General features: G+C 39.3%; 1 protein-coding gene across 3 annotated transcripts in view; it reads right to left on the bottom strand.

Moving 5' to 3' along the window:
• RABGAP1L (RAB GTPase activating protein 1 like) overlaps positions 1 to 20,057 on the bottom strand; it is a 230,906-nt gene that overhangs the window by 94,295 nt on the left and 116,554 nt on the right. For all 3 annotated transcript variants that reach the window (XM_021546018.3, XM_085586651.1, XM_085586650.1), the window contains exons 14-15: positions 11,671 to 11,784; positions 1,497 to 1,571 (exon numbers count right to left, since the gene is read on the bottom strand). In XM_021546018.3, coding sequence (XP_021401693.3) covers positions 1,497 to 1,571; positions 11,671 to 11,784 — 189 coding nt within the window. The remainder of the gene's footprint in view (positions 1 to 1,496; positions 1,572 to 11,670; positions 11,785 to 20,057) is intronic.

The following is a 20,057-nucleotide window of genomic DNA, read 5'->3' as shown; positions in this document are numbered from 1 at the left end:
GCTGACAACAACCTGACTAACAGGGTGTCAGGCTGTATTCTGACTCTGTCAGCCTTGTTTTGGTTCACTGCATTGTTTATTTTATCTTTTTATTTTCTTCCCTAATAAAGAACTGTTATTCTTGCTCCCATATTTTTACCTGAGAGCCCCCCTTAATTTCAAATTTATAACAATTCGGAGAGAAGGGGTCTACAGTTTTCCATTTCAGGGGAGGCTCTTGCCTTCCTTAGCAGACACCTTCTTTCCAAAACGAGACACCTCTGATGAAACCAAAAGTTATAAAGGGTGTATTAAAATGAGTGTAATTTCCATTTAACATTCCCTGTGTACAGGGCACTAAGAACAGAGTTGATTCTTTGTAGTGATGGCAGCACAGCACTAAGGTAGAGGAGCAGAGGTATTAGCCAAATGTTAAGAATGTGACACTCACACATTTCTAAACAACTCTGGTATTGAAAAAGGCTCATTTTTTCCAGTGCAGCTTCAAAATCCTGCTTTGGGTAAAAAATTAATTGCAAAATAACTGTTAGATAAGCTATTTTACAGTATATATTAGACTGCAATAATGGGACTCTTTTGGTTTTATTCTGAAAAGATGTAAAGCTTCTCTGCAATGCTGTTGCTGTGCATCATGGTTCTCAAGACATCAAGGAATTCCAGCACTCCCTAGGAATTACAACTTAAACTAACCTGAATATGAGTTCCAAATGCCTTAGGAAGTGCACATATAACATATTTAACACCAGCAGCTGTCTCAAACCCACACTTCAAAAGGTATTTCGATCCTGACTGATCATTTACTAATTAAAACCTGAGAGAAAAAGCAGGCAAAAGCTTGAGTAAGGACTGTGGTTGAGCTTTGGGGTGGCTTATTCATATAGTCTTTACCTCAATAAATACACTATTTGAATCTGCTGCTTTGCCACTGAGATATCAGATGTAAAGCATCTTGCACCTATAAAAAATGTGTATTTATTTATCTCTGGACATATACCCATGTGTTTATAAAGGGAGGAACAGATCAAAGTTTGTGCAGTTTTTGATTACAGGCTAAAATATCAAGATTAAAAAGTGAGCTTTCCCTTAGAAGATATTACAAAATGTCCCTAGGAGAAAAAAGTCTTCCAAAAAAATTAGACTATTTGCTTTGATGAGGTGCTCTGAGAATATCTCCTGGAGTTAAATTCCCCATAAACACAAAGGGAGCTCACTTAGGTGACAACTAAATTAAAAGAAAAAATTAATATGTAACAAATTGGTTTCAGGTTTTGTCACAGAAGTACTTGAGAATTTAATCGATTTCTCCCAGACAAAGGAAATCTACTTTCATGAAGATAGAAGCCATTAATCTCTATAGCCAAAAAGCAACAAGAGGAAAATTAATACAAGCAAATAAATAACAATAAATATCTATCAAACAGCATGGCTGCACTACAATTGATTTTACAGCTGCCTTGGTTTCAAATAGCAAAGCTTTCATTTTGCAATTAACTCACATGAAGCAGAAGCACAGCTGCAAGGAAGGACTGTCCCTGGCAATAGCCAATGTCTTCATCATAGACAGAATAGGCCTAGAAAAGAGAAAAGTCAGGCTTATTTAAAATGCATAAAGGCATCACCAAAGTGTGTTCCCATCAATGAGCTGTTCAGGACACTGCCAGGGGCCTGCAAGGGAATTGAAGAGCTCCATTCCATCAGGAACTGGAGTGACAGGTCACAGGGAATGTTTCCATGTCCCCACGGACACAGGGCAGGGTCAGATGGGATACTGGGACAAAATTCCTCCCAGGGAGGGTGGGCAGGCCCTGGCACAGGGTGCCCAGAGCAGCTGTGGCTGCCCCTGCATCCCTGGCAGTGCCCAAGGCCGGGCTGGATGGGGTTTGGAGCAGCCTGGGACAATGGGAGGTGTCCCTGCCCATGAACTTCAGGTCTCTTCCAGTCAAAGCCATTCCATGATTCTCTGTGTAACACTACTCAGGCTAAAATCACACAGGAGGTAAAACTGTAATCACTCTTGTGCTTTCAGGGCTCTTCTGAAAACACCCAAAGGTCTCTCAACTCTCAAACCTCCACAGGTAATGTAGCTGTAAATTATTGTTTTTATTTTTCAATCAGCCTCAAAGGAGATGGATGCAGTTTCCCTTCAGCTAAATCAAAGCTAATTCTGCTTAGGTTAGTAATGATAAAACTTTACCAACGCAACAAATATAACATGAAAACCTGGGTAGTTTGTGCTGTGGGGAAAGTGAATGTTTGTTTTTGGAAAAACAAGTTCTGACATTATGCAAGTGCAGGACCTAAGGTTAGAAAACAGCTGAGAACTACTCTAACCTGAAGATTTAATCAGAAACAGTTTTTCCATGCCCTTGTTATGCTGCAGAATGAACAAGACTCATTTTCCTACAGTATGACAGACATGCTTTTTCTTCCTCTTAAAAAAAATCCCCAAACGAAAATAACTAACCTTTCCTTCCCCTTTACGTTTCCAAGATGAGAAGACAGATACTGTTTTTAAAGAGCTGTCAGAGGATGTTAAGAATTTGTGGAAACTTGCAAAAAGTCTAAGCAGGAGCAAGCAGGACTGACACCAGAGGGAGAGACATGCCGAGAGAATAAACAAGGTACTGAGGGTACAGGCAGGGACAACCAAAGCAAAGGGCAGAGCTGGGGGAGGAAGGAGCCACAAGGATCAGACAATCCAGATTTTCAATCTGATGGGGAGAATGTAGCATTTGTGAGGGATTCTGCAGTGCTCTGCAAGACAGGATTTCTCTAAGTGCAGAATATTCTGAGTATTCCTTTAAAGGTCACTGTTTCTGAACAATTCAGCCTTGCATTTCCTATGGGAAAAGCTGACCTGGGACTTGCAGCCCTCTGCCCTTTGTCTGTCCTTCTGCCCTTTGACTGTCTGTCCTTCTGCCCTTTGTCTGTCTGTCCTCCTGCCCTTTGGCTGTCCTGCTCACCACTCTTTTGAAAGCTGTTAGATGGTATCAGTTAGGAGCTGAGTGAACATTTGCTCGGTTTCAGTGGACAAGAATATTCAAGAAGTCACGGAAATGATTGAAAAATGTTTAATGAACCAATGCAATCCAGCTTACCAGTTTAAAACAGCTCCAATCACAAAAGTCAAACATAAAATCCAACCTGAGAAGTGTAAAATGGCAGATACAAAATTCAATTGGAAAAAAGAGAAAAGGATGCTCTCCATCAACAAGTTAATTAGCTACTAAGTACTAAATTCACAGAAATTACTTTAGATGCTAAAATTAATATTTTATATCATTAGCTAGAATCATCCACTGGTTAATCACCATCATGAGTCTTTATCTATTTGTTGCCCATCAGTTTAGAGATGCCTAATGTCTTGTCTCTGTAGCTTTCCTAAATGATTTATTAATCCTGGTTTTGATAGGCCAGCTCCATTTAGAAAAAGATGTTCAGAATTACAAATGAGAAATTTGATTTATGATTTCTTCATACTATAAAAAACCACTTCACATTTACTTCAAAAAAACTAGGCTGAAAAATGAACATCGAATTATCAATGCCTGGGGGTTCTCTGTTGTGGGAAGCATTATAGTGAATAATTTGCTGGAAATAGCAATAAATTAATCCAAACAAGTTATTTTAAAATAAGTATTAAGAAATTAACGCACTGGAGAAAACAAACTACTTGCAAAACTGACACAGATTGAAAAGTACAGAAAGTTGTAAGAAATAAAAACATACTTCTTACGAGATTCTGAAAGAAGCTGAAGTTACAGCAAAAGAGGGAAAACAAGGAAGGTACAAAAAATCCTCACTCTGCAGTTAAATACGAAAATATGAAGGAAGAACAGCAAAGTTTCTCATAATCAACTTCCTAAACACATTTGAGCTCATAATAAATCCATTTCAAACACATTCAGTGCAGGAAGGCAAAGTCTCTGCTTGGAAAATATATGGTTAGTGTAAAGAATTTGTATTTAAGCTCCAGCAGAAAATCCCCGTGAACTTTCCTTGTGTTTGTTTTATTACAGAAGAATCATCAGGTTTGTTTCCTGCTGGAACCATTTCTAGCAGGGGATGTGCTGAAGGATCTGTGTCCAACTGAATATCAGAAGCAATCATAAATTAAAAGGAATAAAAATACTCAAAATTTATTAAGAACGAACGTTATTCACCCAAAAAGCTTGAGGGGAAAAGCAAACTGCTAAACCACTAATTGCCTGATTAAAACAGAAGAGATGGAAAAATCGAAGCTTTTCTAAAAAGGCTGACCCATGGAACTACAGATCAGCAAGTATTGGATAATTTGGTTGAAATAAAAATATGAAATTAATTAGTGGACACTGCCTATATGAGAGAAAAATGTCAAAGGGCCCAGTAAAAAGATGTAATTATTATAATGCCTTTGAAGCAACCAAAAACCATGAAAAAAAAATTAACTGCTTGATCCACTTTTTGGAAAATTTTTTAAAAACAGGCCCTTTCTTAAAATCTGATCTTGACAAGCAGCTGTCATCAGATACTTGGACACAAACTTCAGTTCTGCATCAGAATTAGATCAAACAAAGAAAGATTCTGCTCTTAAGTCAAAACATCATAATCCTGACAACGAAAGGTTTAGTTTTTAATGAAGTCTCTAAAATATACATGATTTCATTGCATCTACCCAATGCAAAGAGATTTTGGAATCTTAATGAACATCACATTTCCAATTATACTGTTTTATTTTTAAGCAACCTATGGGATTTGGTAGTGCTGAAATATGATGCAATTAACCAGAATAACCTCAAAAATAAGACGCTGCCTACAGATACCACCATATCATTAACTAACCGTCTAAGATTAACTATTTAAGATTTCTGCTTCTAAGGAACTTTCATTTTCCACATGAAATATAAAAACAAGGCAAAATCCCAAATCCCCTATTTCCACTGCAGTCATTGTAACTTTATAATTTCAAGAGGATGGGATTTTTCCCATGACAACCTGTGACATCTCACAGTTTTTAACTGATTATTCTCCTAAGCTCTTGAGGAACTTCCAATTACATTTCCCCAGTTAACTGAGATTTTAAATATTCTCTGTCTCATAATGGGATTTAATGAAGGTTCTGACTTGAAGCCTATTTTCATTCATTTTTAACTAAATGAAGACCTCACAGAATTGAGACATCTTTTTAATACTTATCTGTATTCTGAAAAGAGCTACTATGGAGTTCTTAGTAATCATAATTTGAAAGTGAATTCTTTGGAAGCAGTCTTCTCAAAGTGCATGACTGAGAACCACCTGCACATTGAGAAAGTAAACCAAGAATCCAAGCCTGGGCAGAAACTCTTCTCCAAAATAATTAACAGAGGAAAATCTCCCAAGATCAGAATCTTCTGTAGACAGAAAAATTCCAAGTACTAATATTTAAAAAACCAAGGGAAAGATGGCTGAATTTAAAACCTCAGTTTGGATTTCTGTAACTTCTGTCTGTGAGTGCCAGCAGATTTAAATAAGGAAGAGGAGAGTTTATGCCTCTCTATGAAATGACCAAAGGCAGCTACTCTGTGTTTAATACAGACACAGCTCTGTGCTGAAGCTTCCTTTAGTCTTTTTTAAAAGACTTCCATGGTGTCTGAAACTCAGTGTCTCAGCAAAACATCCACACTTTGATGCAGATTTTTCACCCAACAAGGTGTTTTATTATTTTTCTTATTATTTAAATTATATTATTAATTAAAATTATTATTATTATTGTATTATATTTTTATTATTTTATAATTTTTATTTTATTTTAATGTTGTCATGACTAGGTATTTTATTACATGCTCAGGCACTAAGTAATCTTTGTAACAGCATAATTTAAAACTAACTCCATACTTGAATTTTTTACAAGACTAACAGTCTGAAAGTAATAATATTCCTATGGGTGCAGCATTGAGTATGTATCACATTATACATGGAGTTTCTGCATTAACTGAAAACTGTATTTTTAGACATTAGTTACTCATTTGTGGAGTATCAGAAGAGGCATGTGGCTGTTACACAATGTGAGATGGGAGAGCTGAGAGGATGAAGAAATCTTCACCTTCCACCAGGCAGCCCTTCCCAGCATTCAGGATCCTGAGCTGACCTTCCACTGGTACAGGCTCAGCAGAAAGTTACACATCATTTCATTGTGTGCAAGAAAGGGGCTGCTGAGCACAGATGCACAGGGAAGGATCCTCATTACAATGGGAACAAAAGAAGACAAGGCAGCACTAAAAATCCTTTGAATGAAACAAGACAATATTTACTAGCACCGCTCCTTCAGCCCAGGAGCAAAGAAAATAAACAACTAAAAATAGGTGAAAAGTAATTCTTACTATAATTGGAAAATAGATTTCTGCAGGGACAAATGAGATCTGCTCTCTGACAATTATACCTGGCCAAACACTGAAACTTTGTAAATCTAAGGAGATAGTAGGGATTGAAAAAATGTGGAAGAATATATGCACAGTGAGGTGACTACCTGAAAAGGCATGCTGAAATAAAATGGAAATGAAAATGTAAAAAGAAACCATATGAAAATTAGACTGTCAGCCATTATTCATGGCTCATCATGGGCATAGGAGCTACAGGTTACAGAAGAGCAGCTCAAAGGTATTTCCATATTTCAATATACAGTAACAAAAACTCAAACACTCCATAATGGAGCCCACTCAGTATTGCTAGAAAGCAGTTTGTTATTCTCTCTGCTAATGTGGGTACCAAAAACCACAGACTGTAACAACTAAAACACAGTGTTTGGTCTCACAGCAAACCAGCTACCACACTGATCCTGCACCTAAAACCTTCAGGCAAGTGAGACCAGGATTGGGGAAAAAACTACAAATCTCATCCACAAGGGGATAATAAGTATTTAGTAACAAAATACATTCTGATACAAATGATTGCCATCCTTCTGCACGGCCTCATCTTACTGAGAAACACTAACACCAACTCTGAACCTCTGAGAAGTAATTCTACCATTTTCTGAAAAGCTTTGTGTCTGTTTTCCCAGTCTGCCCAGTCCCAGCTCACCTGACTGAATTTCCTACACCACACTCCCTTCACCCCATTAAAGTCACAGTGGTTGTTTGTTAAACAGGAGTTACTTTAATCAGAAAATTAGGGCAAACACATCTCCTGTTAAATTCTGGACTGCACACACTCCCAAGAGCTGAGAGGATTAATTCTGCCAGGTGCTCTGATTCCCTGGAGCCTCGGGCTGTGAGTATGGACAGAGCATGGAGGCAGGCACTGAGCTCTGCTCAAGTTATGCATTGTAACACTCAGGTGTGCTCTTTAAACACAGCTAGAATTTGCAGAGTATTTAAACAGAAAGCAGGCAAGAAGCAGCAGTTTTCCCAAAGATTCCCCAAAATTTGCTCTGTGAACATCAAGTTTAAGTGGTGTCCTCAAGTGAAATCTCCAGTCTAAAATCTAAAACTCTTTTCATTCCTTATCACCACTGTCAGTCTTGAAGTTTATTTTTAGGTACTTTGTCATATAAATGTTCTGCAACAGAAAAAGTTCCCATCTTTCCTGATTTCCTACTGTTCTGAAGAGGAGATAAAGAGTTGGAACAAAAACTGGCAGACCTGTTAAAATGAGGCAGTGAGCTTTTAATGATTTTCCTTTTTATCTGACAGCTCAGATCATCTCTCATTTCAGTGGGGAATGAAGAAAATGCTCTTCAGTTTTCTACTCTCTCACTTGAGGACAGGCCCTTCCCAGCCATATTCAATAATCCTATTCTTCAAACTTCTTGCTTTCACATTAGAATAAGGGCAGAAGTACCCAGCACCTCTGGTAAAAGTTAGTCTAGTAATACAAAACTGCCACATTATTACTTTCAACACAGATTACTACTTTTATTCCCAATGAAATTACAAGTTTATAAACAGATTAATTAGGCTTTAACAATATTTCTTGAAAACCCATAGACTGGAGGAAACAGTTTATTAATCATAAACTCGAGGTCCAGTCAGACCCAAACATATCTGCCATAGTCATTTAAGGAAACTCTGCAAGGATGAAGGAGAAGTTACTGCCTGGAAATCTCCCCAGCAGTTGTGTCTGATCTCAATACTGGCAAGGAGGTATAAACCCTTCAGTGTAATCTGTAAATTTATGAATAATTCCATGTTGAAAACTGGATATGGCTGTTCTACCAGAAAGCAATGCTTCCCAAATCCTTCTTTAAACCTATGAGCACATGAAAGAATGAGGGAGTCACTAAGATTACCAGGATTCTTATAAACCCTTCACCAAGATCCCAAAGGCTTTTCAGGGAACTGAGCTCCTACATACCATCCCCTTACTCACTCAAATAATTGATGAAAGGAGAGAAAGCCAAAGGTAGGAATGAAGTCAGTTCTAACCCAGAGAATGAAGGTGGGGTCCCTCACAGAACCCTGCAGAAAGACGTGCTGCAAATATTCACAAACCTTAAAGAACACATGAAAATAGCACAGTAACAAAGGCTGCTGAGACAAAGCTCTTTGGAGCAGGGAATTAAAAAGTGACTGTAAAGTTCCTGTGCAGAATATGTTCTATCAAGAACAAGTGGCTGGGTGACAGAGGCCATTAAACTCCAGGTAAACACAAAGTGCTTCACAGCAAGAGCAGCCCTCAACTTGCTGGACACAGAGAGGTCTCTGATCAAAGATCACGGAATCCAGAATGGTTTGGGTTGGAAAGGACCCTAAAGTTCATCCAATTCCACCCTCCTGCCATGGGCAGGACAGCCAGATTCCACTGGCCCAGCTTGCTCCAAGCCTCATCCAGCCTGGCCTTGGACACCTCCAGGGATGCAGGGACGGGGCAGCCACAGCTTCTCTGGGCAACCTCTGCCAGGGCCTCACAGCCCTCACAGGAAAAGAATTTCTTCCCAATACCCCACCTCACCCTGCCCTCTGGCAGTGGGAAGCCATTCCCTGTGTCCTGTCACTCCAGGTCCTTTTCCAAAGTTCCTCTTCAGCTCTTCTGGAGCCCCTTTAGGTGCTGGAAGGGGCTCTAAGGCCTCTCTGCAGCCTTCTCTTCTTGCCTTTTTAAAAATGGGAGTTATGTTTTCCCATTTTCACTCAGTGGGATCTTCACAGGATGCCCATGACTAAAATACAATGGACAGTGGCTTAGCAACTTCATCTGCCAGTTCCCTCAGAGCCACAGATGCATCTCATCAGGTTCTGTGGCCTTTCAGGCTCCTTGGATCATGTCAAACCTGACATTCTCCTCCACTGGGCACTTTTTCATCCTCTCTGTCCCTGCCTTTGCCTCCTGTGGCCTTGGCAGTGATGTTGGAGCACTTGCCAGTGAAAACAGACAAAAAAGTCATCAAATACCTCAGCCTTGTCCATGTCCTGAGTAAGCAGGTTTGCCTTTTCCTTCTGGACAGGAAGAACATTTTCTCCCACATTGTCTCTTAGTTATATCACAGAGGTACCCATAGAGCATTTTCTTGTCACCCTTCATATCCATGACCAGATTTAATTCTATCAGGGCTTTAGTTTCCCAAACCTGATCCTGTCTGCTTGGACAATTTCTCTGTATTCCTACCAGACCAGCTGCCCTTGTTTGCACCCTCTGGAGGCTTCCTTTTGTGTTTGAATTTGTCCAGGAGCATCCTGTTCATCCATACACACCTCCTGGCATTTTCCCCTGACTTTCTCTTTGTCAGGGATGCACCACTTCTGAGTTCCAAGATCCTTCAAGAAAAGAGAATTAACAGCAACAGCAGCTTTCTCTGCAGGAGCAGCAGAGGCCTTGAGAGCAAGGAAAAGCCCCAGATACAGAAAACATGCAGAATTATTCACATTTCCTACAGAAAGGAAACAACCTAGGAAGGTCTGAGATCTGTGCCCCTCTGAAGCTGCCTGCTGGACAGATAATTCTTCTAAGTTGCTTCCAGTTCAGACAGAGTCACTCCTTCATTTGTTCTTTATTAAACAAAATAGACTGAGATATGCTGTAATTAAAAAGATTTTTTCCTTTCAAATAGTGTTTCCAAATTCTTTCATCATCCTCACAGAACTTTATAGATTCTTTCAAATGTAGAATAGATGTCCTTAAATCTGGACACTGTAACTAAAAGCAGCTGCAAAACACTGAGTTGCTCAAGTCAAACTGTTCCTACAGGAGGTTCATCCATCTCCACATCCTTTACACCTCATTGTTTACCATCCCCTTTTTCTCTGTGTCACCAAGACATCTTCATGAGAATGGGACTTTCTGGTTTCTTCCAGGTGACTTACCAGAGTACATGGAATGAAGAAGAGATATTCATAATGCTTTGACTGAAATCCATTTATTCAGTGCTTGTTTAGGAGCCTGCTGGCCAGTCTTTAACTCCTTAATGTGTATCTTGTTCATGCTCTAACTTGCCCAGCATTTCTACATCCTGAGCTTGGCAGGCTACAGGAGCTACAGAATTCCAATCAAAAGACCTTCACCAATGGAACCTGTACTTCTGGCTTTTTGTGTTAGCTTTTCATGATCTATTTTCAGTAAACTCACAGCCTTTCACTATAACACACGTCTCACATTTAATTCTTGAAAAACTGAATTATTCCATCATTGTTCACTTAACTGGCATCAAAGTGACAACCCTACAATTACCTGGATTTTTATTCTTTTCATAGATTGGCACAGGAAATGTTTCCTGTAGTCCTCTAGAGCCTTTCAAGATTAGGAAGAAGTCACTACCATTGGTTGAAAGTTCTCTTTATTCCCTAATTTTGTACTTCTTTTAAAATGTGAATTGCTCACAATATTAAATCCCAGTACCTAAGCAGCTGTATTTAATAGTCATCAATTTCATTAAATAGTCATCAAGTTGTACCACCACAGAATTTATCTGGGGAACAGGAAAATGTGTCATTATACCCCAAAGGATGAACACTTTTTTCTGCTTGCTATGACAACTCCATCGTTTCTAGCAATAAGCAAGAGGTGGAAACAGCAACAAGGAAGAGGAAAGGAAAGGAAAGGGAAATGGCTTTGTCTAAGGCAAGAATTCATTCTACATAAACAGAATGAATTCTATGTTATATAATAGTCTATAGAATATTCTACATGTCATGAATTTTAGGAAAAAAAAGTGAAACAAAAACTGACTGCAATATTTTACCTTCTGGATCTCTCTTAAACAACAGAAATCTGTCTGTACAAAATGGACAAATCTACTGACTTAGTCCCTCAACTTTCCCACGTGCCAATTGGAAAATTTAAAGAGTTTTTTTTTCCATTGGAAGTGATCTGGCAGCTCTGAGTGAAAAGCTCTGCTCACACATTGCTTGTGGAATGCTCAGCAAACTTTTCTCCAGGTAATTATCTACAGACATTCTTGTTTAACCTCACAGCAGAGGGTTTGTTTCTCCTCCTCTGCAAATCTCTCCACTCAGAGCAAAAGAGAAGCTCCTACACCACTCCCTCTGAAGAGGAGGTGGAGGCTCAAGCCAGCCTGAGCCTCTTCTCACCTGCACCTTAGGAGGTACCAAATGCAAGGCTGTAAAAGATAATGCAGAAAAAAAAGTAATGCAGTCTCCATATGCAATCTAAACAAAGCTTTAAAATCTTAATGATTAACAACTTGGACCAGAACAGGGTTAGCAGGGCAAAGGAAAGTCACACAAAATATGGAACAGGCTTTAAAATTCAGAGTACTGACTGTACCTTACAGATTTTGTACAGAGATTCCTGACCATCTCCTTCTGTATCCTTAAAATAATCATGTGCTGGATAGGTGCGATGGATATCTCGTTTGATGACACTCTCCTGAGCAGAATCCTGGAAAAAAAAAAAAAAGAGAAAAATCCTGACACATTAACCCATTAACTGTATAATTAAACGTAACATAATAGAAAAGTCAACATGTACTCAGCATGGATACATTAGATAGCTGCTTTACTGACTTCTCCAAAATTGCTTTGAGAAGAAAATGAAAATCCTTGGTAGTCTCTTATGCAGCATAGTTTGACAGCTGAACAAGAGCAACATGGCATGTTTTCTGTCCTGCAGATTTAAGGTTCAGCTTTAGAACTCAGAGGAAATTGCCAGTTGTTTAATTGTTTTTTACCACAGATCATATGCTAACTGTATTGCTCTGGCAGTAAAAAAACCAAAAACAAAACAAAAGCAAAACAAAAAAATTAGGCTGTCTCTATCTTGTAAGGTTAAAGCTACTAATTTGAAATGCTGTATGTATGAATCTACCATAAAAAGTGTTAATTAAAAATTCATAAAGGATTTCTATAAAATGATGGGAATCACTGCAGACAGACCTACAGAACACCACTGTGTGGATGAGGAAGTTGTATCAAAATGTCAGAGCAGGAACTACAACAGTTCATTATCTTCAGGTTCCAGTGAGCTGTACCTTTAGGCTGGCAAATATCAAATGGTGCTTTTCTCCATTACCTTTGTAATCCTAAAGGAAAAACCAACAAAACCTTCACCTGTAACTTGGAATATAAATCCCTTACAAATAACTTTTATCTTGAAAACAGAGTATTTCTGTTATAGAAAAACTTCTAAGCTCTCAGATTGTGTCTTGTTAACCAGGATTCTCCGTAAAAATGCTTATTTACACCTGCTGGAGTCAGCAACCAGGTAATCTTCCGAATTTCAGTTGTTTTATACTTCCATCAAGTCTCCACAGTGAGCCTGTGCCACACAGCAATGCAGCTGCCAGGTGGGCTTAGCCAGAAGTCTGCAGCAATTCCCAGCTCCAGTTCCCTTGTGGATCCCTCTGTAGCCAAAACACCCCAGGGAGTCACTCCAGGGGAGATGATCCTACCCCAGCCACTGCTGCATTTCTCATTCCCTTCAGTGGCAGCTAAGGAAATGGCTGCAAGAAGTTAAAATATCACTTTGTGTTGTCTCCCTAAAGCTGATGGCTTCTCTGAATCTTGGCTATCATTAATTTATCCAATTACAATATTCTCATGTTCAGTGATCTCAGCTGTGGCTTTCCCTTTGCTTGACATTAATACATCTATATCAGACAGCAACAGGATTTTGTGAAGCCACGGAAGCCCAGAATGGTTTGGGTTGGAAAGGACCCTAAAGCTCATCCAATTCCACCCTCCTGCCATGGGCAGAGACATTTTCCACTGGCCCAGCTTGCTCCAAGCCCCATCCAGCCTGGCCTTGGACACTTCCAGGGATGCAGAGATGGGGCAGCCACAGCTTTTATAGGCAACCTCTGCCAGGGCCTCACAGGAAAAGCATTTCCTCCCAAAATCCCACCTCACCCTGCCCTCTGGCAGTGGGAAGCCATTCCCTGTGTCCTGTCATTCCAGGTCCTTTTCCAAAGTGCCTCTTCAGCTCTTTTGGAGCCCCTTCAGGCACTGGAAGAGGCTCTGAGGCTCCCTGGATCCTTCTCTTCACCAGGCTGAACACCCCTGGCTCTCTCATCCATCCTTTCCTCACAGGAGAGGTGTTCCAGCCCTCTAAAATGCCAGGCACATTTTTATATGCTATGAAAAAAAGTTTACAAAGAAAAGCGATGTTTTCATTATGCCAACTGGTGCCACTGGAGAAAATAAACACATTTTTATGCTTTCGCTGTGTTATCATAATTATTCTCAGGACATCTAAGCACTGTGCAGCCATCAGCAACCAAAATTAACCATACTGTCTAAATCACAAACAAACACAGACTAATAACAAAACATTATAACAAGCAGTTCTCTAATCAGACTTCTTTAATGATTCTTTTCATTTAAATGGCTTCCAAATACCAGAGAGGCTGGAGAACTGCACTCTGCCTCATAGATCCATCTGACCATGCAGTTAAATTTTGAGAAAATTAAATGCTGCAACAGCATGTAAGATCTACCAGCAAAGTTACAGAATCTATTACAGAAATCTGTTACACACATTTTTCAGCATGAACCTGAGAAGATCCAGGGGAAGTTTCAGGAAAATCACCACATCCAGCACACACAAGGTTTCCTAGTCAAGATGAGACATTGTGCTTGACTGCCCAGTATTTCCCTTGTCTTGACTGGGGAAGCCAAAGTGCAACTGCACACAGAAGTTGGCAAGGAGAATGCCCAACTTAGGGCTAAAAATATTTGTATAAAGGCCTAAATGCATAAGAACTTTTATTGAGTTAAAAGGAGCCTGAAGCAGTCTTCATTCAGCCCTATTAATGAAAGCTGCATCTAAAAAACCTGGAGGAAAATAATTAAATGGGCCCAAAATAAGATTTACATGCAAAGACTGGACAATTAATTCATTCTCTAAATACAACCTTTCTTTTTAAATACAATAAACCCATAGAGGAAGAAAACAAGTAATCAGTCTAGAGAGAAGATCAGTTTAGAATTACATCTTAAAATATATCAAAAATACTTTAGTTAAGTTTCCATCTTTTTCCAGGTAGAGTTGTAGATAGCACTGCTCTCAAGTACCAAAGCACATGAGTTTATAGGTTTTCAGACCATTTTTCTTCTTCTGAAAGTCATGATTAGTTAGTTTATCAGGGAAAAAAGCTAAGGTGAGATGGCTATCAAGGCATTCAGGGCTCTAATGGTCTTACTTCTAAAATTCCTGCCAACTCAGAGAAAATATTTTACTGAGGAAAAGAATTCTCTTCATATGTCAATGCTGTGACAGCTGCCATGCTACTGAACAAGCTCTGCCTCCAGTTGTCTCTTCTAGAACAGCTGAATTTCTGCAGTGGAGCAATGCTGACTCCTTGACACTCCTGCCATTTCCACCTATCAAGAAGCTGCTGAATTTGGGCACTTGATGCCAGAAGGCAGATCAACAGAGAAATAAAACAAAGAGAACAGAAAACTGTTTATGTTGAATAAATGTTCAAAGTAAAATAGGGATACATAAGCAATCTCAATAAAGAAATACAGGGCAATCTTTATGCATTCATTTCAGGAATTTTTTAATTAAGAACATCTCATGCACACTCCAAAAAGAACCTCTTTTTGGAGTCACTGGAGCCATTCTGATGATGAATTACAATTAGGGAACAGAAGAGACTCCTGGAGGTAGAGCCTTGTTTATTTTGTTCCAAAACTGAAGAATAAACATTGTATCAGCCAGAAAAATTTATTAAGAAAGAAAAATCTCTTGGGGAATAACATCTCAGTGTTGTGATGAGACTCAACACTTACCCCACTTTTGCCCAAAATTACTTTCATTAAAACAGGCACATCCCTAATGCAAAAAATGCCAAAAGTACTCAGCTGAGTTTTCCTTACTGTGCTGCCTGCATTCCAACTTCTGACTCAGTATGGAGAGATGCAGAATTGCAGTTGCAATCAAAGGAATTCAAGAGTTTAATGTGACTACTGAATAAGTAATAAACTGGATAACAGGTGTCTCAAAGCTGGCATTCAAACTGGGCAGCACTTCTGACCTCAATCTCCTTGTGCTCCATTTCCCTGGTTAATAATAATTCCCCATCTCAGTGGGGTGTTATGAAAATCAATTAACATCTGAAGCACTGAAATACTGCAGTGATGAGTCCTGCAGAAATGCCAAATAGAAGAATAATAACTCCAGCCTCAAATCCTGATCTGAATGGTGTCTAGTAAGGCACAGGGTTACACAAAGCAAAAACAGCAAGGGGAAAGAAAAAGAAAAAATAAAGCAGCTCATTAGATATGCATGACTCCTTGTGTGCACTAACAGGCAGAGATCCCAGGAACAAAACAACCCAAAAGAAAAGAACTATGTGGGATCAAGAATATACCATTATGTACATGAGCAGGCAATTTTCATGCTGTACTTCACTTCCAAAGGCTTATCTCTGACCTTAAACTCATAAGTTGGGTTTTATCACGTGTTTATATATAGAAATATGATTTACATTTTCTAGTGGAAGGTATCACTACCCATGGCAGGGGCTGGAAGGAGATGAGATTTAAAGTCCCTTCCAACACAAACCAGTGCTGGAGAGTCAGTTCAGGTTCATCTGCTTGGCCCATTTTAAAGATCTGCATCTCTGGGGAGGCTGAAAGTGCTGATTTAGCAGCACCTTGTCCTGCCTGTGCTTCATCTCCTCACTAGCTAAAAAAAGCTAGATCCAAAGTACCAAGGAAAGTAAGAAAAGGGGAAAAAAAAATCAAAACATGCTTTCAACATTTAAAATTATCATGCCCAGGAAATCTGGTGTCTCATGCTTCTTAAGGATTAGTTACAAAAACTTTTCTATAAGTTATATGGAAAGTAAAAATTCCCAGGCCAATGCAGACATTCACCACTTGTTTAGCCAGGATGTGAAACACATCTGCTGATATCTGGAGTTGGAGGTACCCTCAGTAATCTGCCTCTTAATCCTGAAAAGCCATAAATTTAAGCCCTGACTTGCCAGCTGCATGTTACTGATGTTATGACATTATTTCAGTAGCCAAGTGTTTGCTGAAGGAACAGATTTTTTGTGTATTTTTTATTTTATTCCTTAAAGTTCTCTATGATTTTTTATTTTATTCCTTAAAGTTCTCTATTCCCACATGCCACACATGCACGTGGGAATATGAATAATAACTTTAATCCCTCTAAAACCCAATCACAAACAGGCAAAAAATACAGAATACACAAAAGTGATGAGGTCAATCAGCCTGGGTTTGAAATGATCTGCAAAACTAGCACGTAGCTCTGTTCTGTTATTACTGATGTCCTACCAAATTCCTGCTTTCAGTGAAATCTGACAGCACATTGTGCCAACACATCTTATGCACATCATCAATCCCTTTCCTCTCCTTTTTTTCCATACATATTATAACCCTCCAAGTAGGATTGTGATCCAAGAAAAGCCAAGGTTCCCTACTAATCAGTGTTTGAAAAAAAAAATCAATAGCTCTTCCTTGTAAAGACATTGAATGAAAGATGTCTGGCTTATGCTCAGTTCTTCTGTAGCATTTTTGTAACATATACCTTGTTGTTCAGCTCCTGTCTATAAATAGATTTTCTTTCAATCAGCATCAGCTTTTTTTCAAGTGAGACTGTATAACACTCAGTACTAATTAACAGAGAAACAGAAACAAAAAAACCTCAGAGGATTATTCTTTAGAATATTCTTTTTAAACAGTTACACATCAATATGCTGAAAGACAACATAGTATTTAAGTTAATTCAGTAAATACCCTGGTCAGATGAACTTTGCAAATTCTGGCTCACTTCTGCTGTATTTATTGCACTTTGGACAAAACTGCTTTCCACAAGCAGAAGGAACAGAAGGCTTCCTGGTCACAGGGCCAGATCAATAATTTGTGTCTCAGCAGCTGTGGCAGGTCACACCTGGAGATAAATTTAGTATCAAAGTCTCTCTTCTCTCATCATTTTGGATTACTAATATAGCTCTGCCCAAAGGAAGCAAGTATCTTTTTATCAAATTATGTCCTATTCTTCTCAAGCTGTGTTTGAGCAGGTAATGGCTGAATTTTGAGAATTCCCAAGATGGGATCCTCAGAAACAATCTACAACATGTCTCTTTTTAGGCTAGGTATGCAAATTTACATATAATTTCTAGATAGACTGTTCTCTAGTTGTTAAAAAGCTGGTGGGATGGGACTCCACTGCTTTTACACATATTACCAGTGGGACTGCACTAGCCAGGAGCTTGTTAGGAACTGTTGTATCACCCACATGACTGCCAAGGAACTGGGAAATGATGCTCACTTTGGAAGGCTGTCAAAGTATTTCACAGAATCACAGAGGATCATTAAGATTGGAAGATTCCTTTAAGAAAGATCATCGAGTCCAACTGAGAACTCAGCATTGCTGTGTTCACCATTAAATCTCATCCCCAAGTGCCACATGCACACATTTCTTTCAAGGATGGTGACTCCATCACTGCCCAGGGCAGTCTGCTCCAATGCCTAATCACCCTTTCAGAGAAAAAAAATTCCCTAATAAATAAATAAAATAAATAAAATGAAACCTGCTCTGGCCGAACTTGAAGCCATATTCTCTCATCCTGGCAGACAGTTTCTTTCAACACTTAAATCAATCTTAAAACTACTTGGGAGCAGGATGATGAGGACATATTGACCACCTGTGCAGCATAAGGTTTTTATCCCTCTCAGAAGCTGCTGCTGATAATTTTTAGCTACAAGATGCTGGATGAGGCAGACCTGGGTGACTGAGAATGACAATTCCACAGTTCTTAAAGACTGTAGAAGGAAAAGGAAGTCTGAGAACAGTACTAATACTTATGTCAATACTATTCTGTAGGTAGCTTTAAAAAATAAAGTGAGGGGTTGTGATGACTATCCTAAGGGGAAGGAACTGTTGGAGCAAGTCCAGAGGATGCCACAAAGCTGATATAAGGACTAGAGCTTCTGCCCTATGGAGGAAGGCTGAGAAAGCTGTGGCTGTGCAGCCTGGTGAAGGGAAGGTTGTGTGGAGACCTCAGAGCACGTTCCAGTATCTGAAGGGGCTACAAGGAAGCTGGAGAGGGACTCTACATCAGAAACTGAAGTGACAGGACAAGGGGGAACGGCTTCACACTAACACAGAGCAGGGTTAGATGGACTATTGGGATGAGGGGTGGGAGGCCCTGGCACAGGGAGCCCAGAGAAGCTGTGTGTGCACTGTCCCTGGAAGTGTCCAACCTGGTCTAGTGGAAGGTGTCCCTGCCCATGGCATGGGGGTGGAATGAGATGGTCTTTAAGGTCTCTTCCAACCCAATCCATTCTGGGATCCTATACTGTAGCAATCACAGAGGTAAAAAACAGCTCAGACCTTAGCAGGATTGAGTCATCAATCAGCAACAGAGATGATGACATTTTTCTCTAAAAAAATCCCAACAAAATTAGATCAGACACAAAACAGTTCTCCATAAACTCTGTTGTTCTGAAAAATAAAAGATAACCATGACCTTTACTATCTTTGTGGTTTGTTTTCCTTGACCCTCTCCCACTCTGTAAACATACTCTCTCCCCTATGCTACTGATACATAATTTATTTTCCCTACTCTGCCATATCCTCTCTGAATGTTGTTGACAGAAGTAAAACACTGTTTGTGCTACTGGGCAAGAGGTCAACTTCTGAATGTACCAGGCTCGATTTTTTACTACTGGCATGGAATGAGATAAATTCAGAGTTACTCCTAAGGATTCAGCTTGGAAGCTCCCTGATCTCCCACAAGAGCTGGGGTGCTCTGTACCTGATGGAATTTGGGTATGCCTTTTCCCCACAGGATGCACAGTTGGCACACCTGTTTGTAGATCCCACAGTATTTCCATTTCTATTTAATTATGTTATGGGCTTTATTTGGGTTATGTGATCTTTAGCAGGTATGGTATCAAGCACTCTTTTGTTAAATGCTGAAGACAATTGTTTAAGCATTGGATTTTGTCTGAGATTTGATCTGGTTTTTAATGGCTAGCACTCCACAAGGTTGGCTCTCTGGAGGACATGAGGATAGTTCAGCCCAAGTAAATGCCACATTACCCAGTTCATTCATGACCATTTCACCTTTTCCTCTGATATGTGTATAGGCACTACTTTACAAACAGTTTGTAAAACAGACAAACAATGAAAAGGTAACCAACAGATTCATTCATGTCAAAGTAATTTTGCCCAAGTTCCTTCTGGTTTGCTGATTTTTAGATTAGGTTTCTGATTATGTCTATTCTGGTAAAGCCACAAATGTATTTGTAAAGATCAGAAAAATGTTCTTCTGATCAATCTGCAATTTGACATTCAAGTATTTCTGACTCTATCACCAAATCAGAGTAATCTCCAGAAGCAAGAGGAAAGGTTAAGGCCTGTTTCTAACAAGCAATGTTTAACTGCCCCAGTATCAGACGGTTGTGCAAATTCATGTGAAACTTCATAGGAAATGGAAGAATTGTATTTCAATCCTCAACTCCTATCTTTCTATCCCAATGGATGGTACTCCAAAGCGTACCATGATTTTTCACAAGTGCCTAGAAATTTTCACTACAAGAAGTATAAAATCCCAAAAATATAGTAATTCTTAAAAAAACCCTAAATGTTTAAGAAGAAAACCCTGGGTCTTAGAAGGTAAGTTTCCTACAGCATTACTGACCAAGCAGATGTCTATCTAGTCAGGGTTTCTTTCAACA

This window comes from Lonchura striata, chromosome 8 (assembly GCF_050655825.1).
Source record: "Lonchura striata isolate lonStrDom1 chromosome 8, ASM5065582v1, whole genome shotgun sequence".
NCBI classification, from domain to species: domain Eukaryota; kingdom Metazoa; phylum Chordata; class Aves; order Passeriformes; family Estrildidae; genus Lonchura; species Lonchura striata.
The sequence above is the reverse complement of the archived record's forward strand: the minus strand, read 5'-3'. Positions and strand labels throughout refer to the sequence as shown.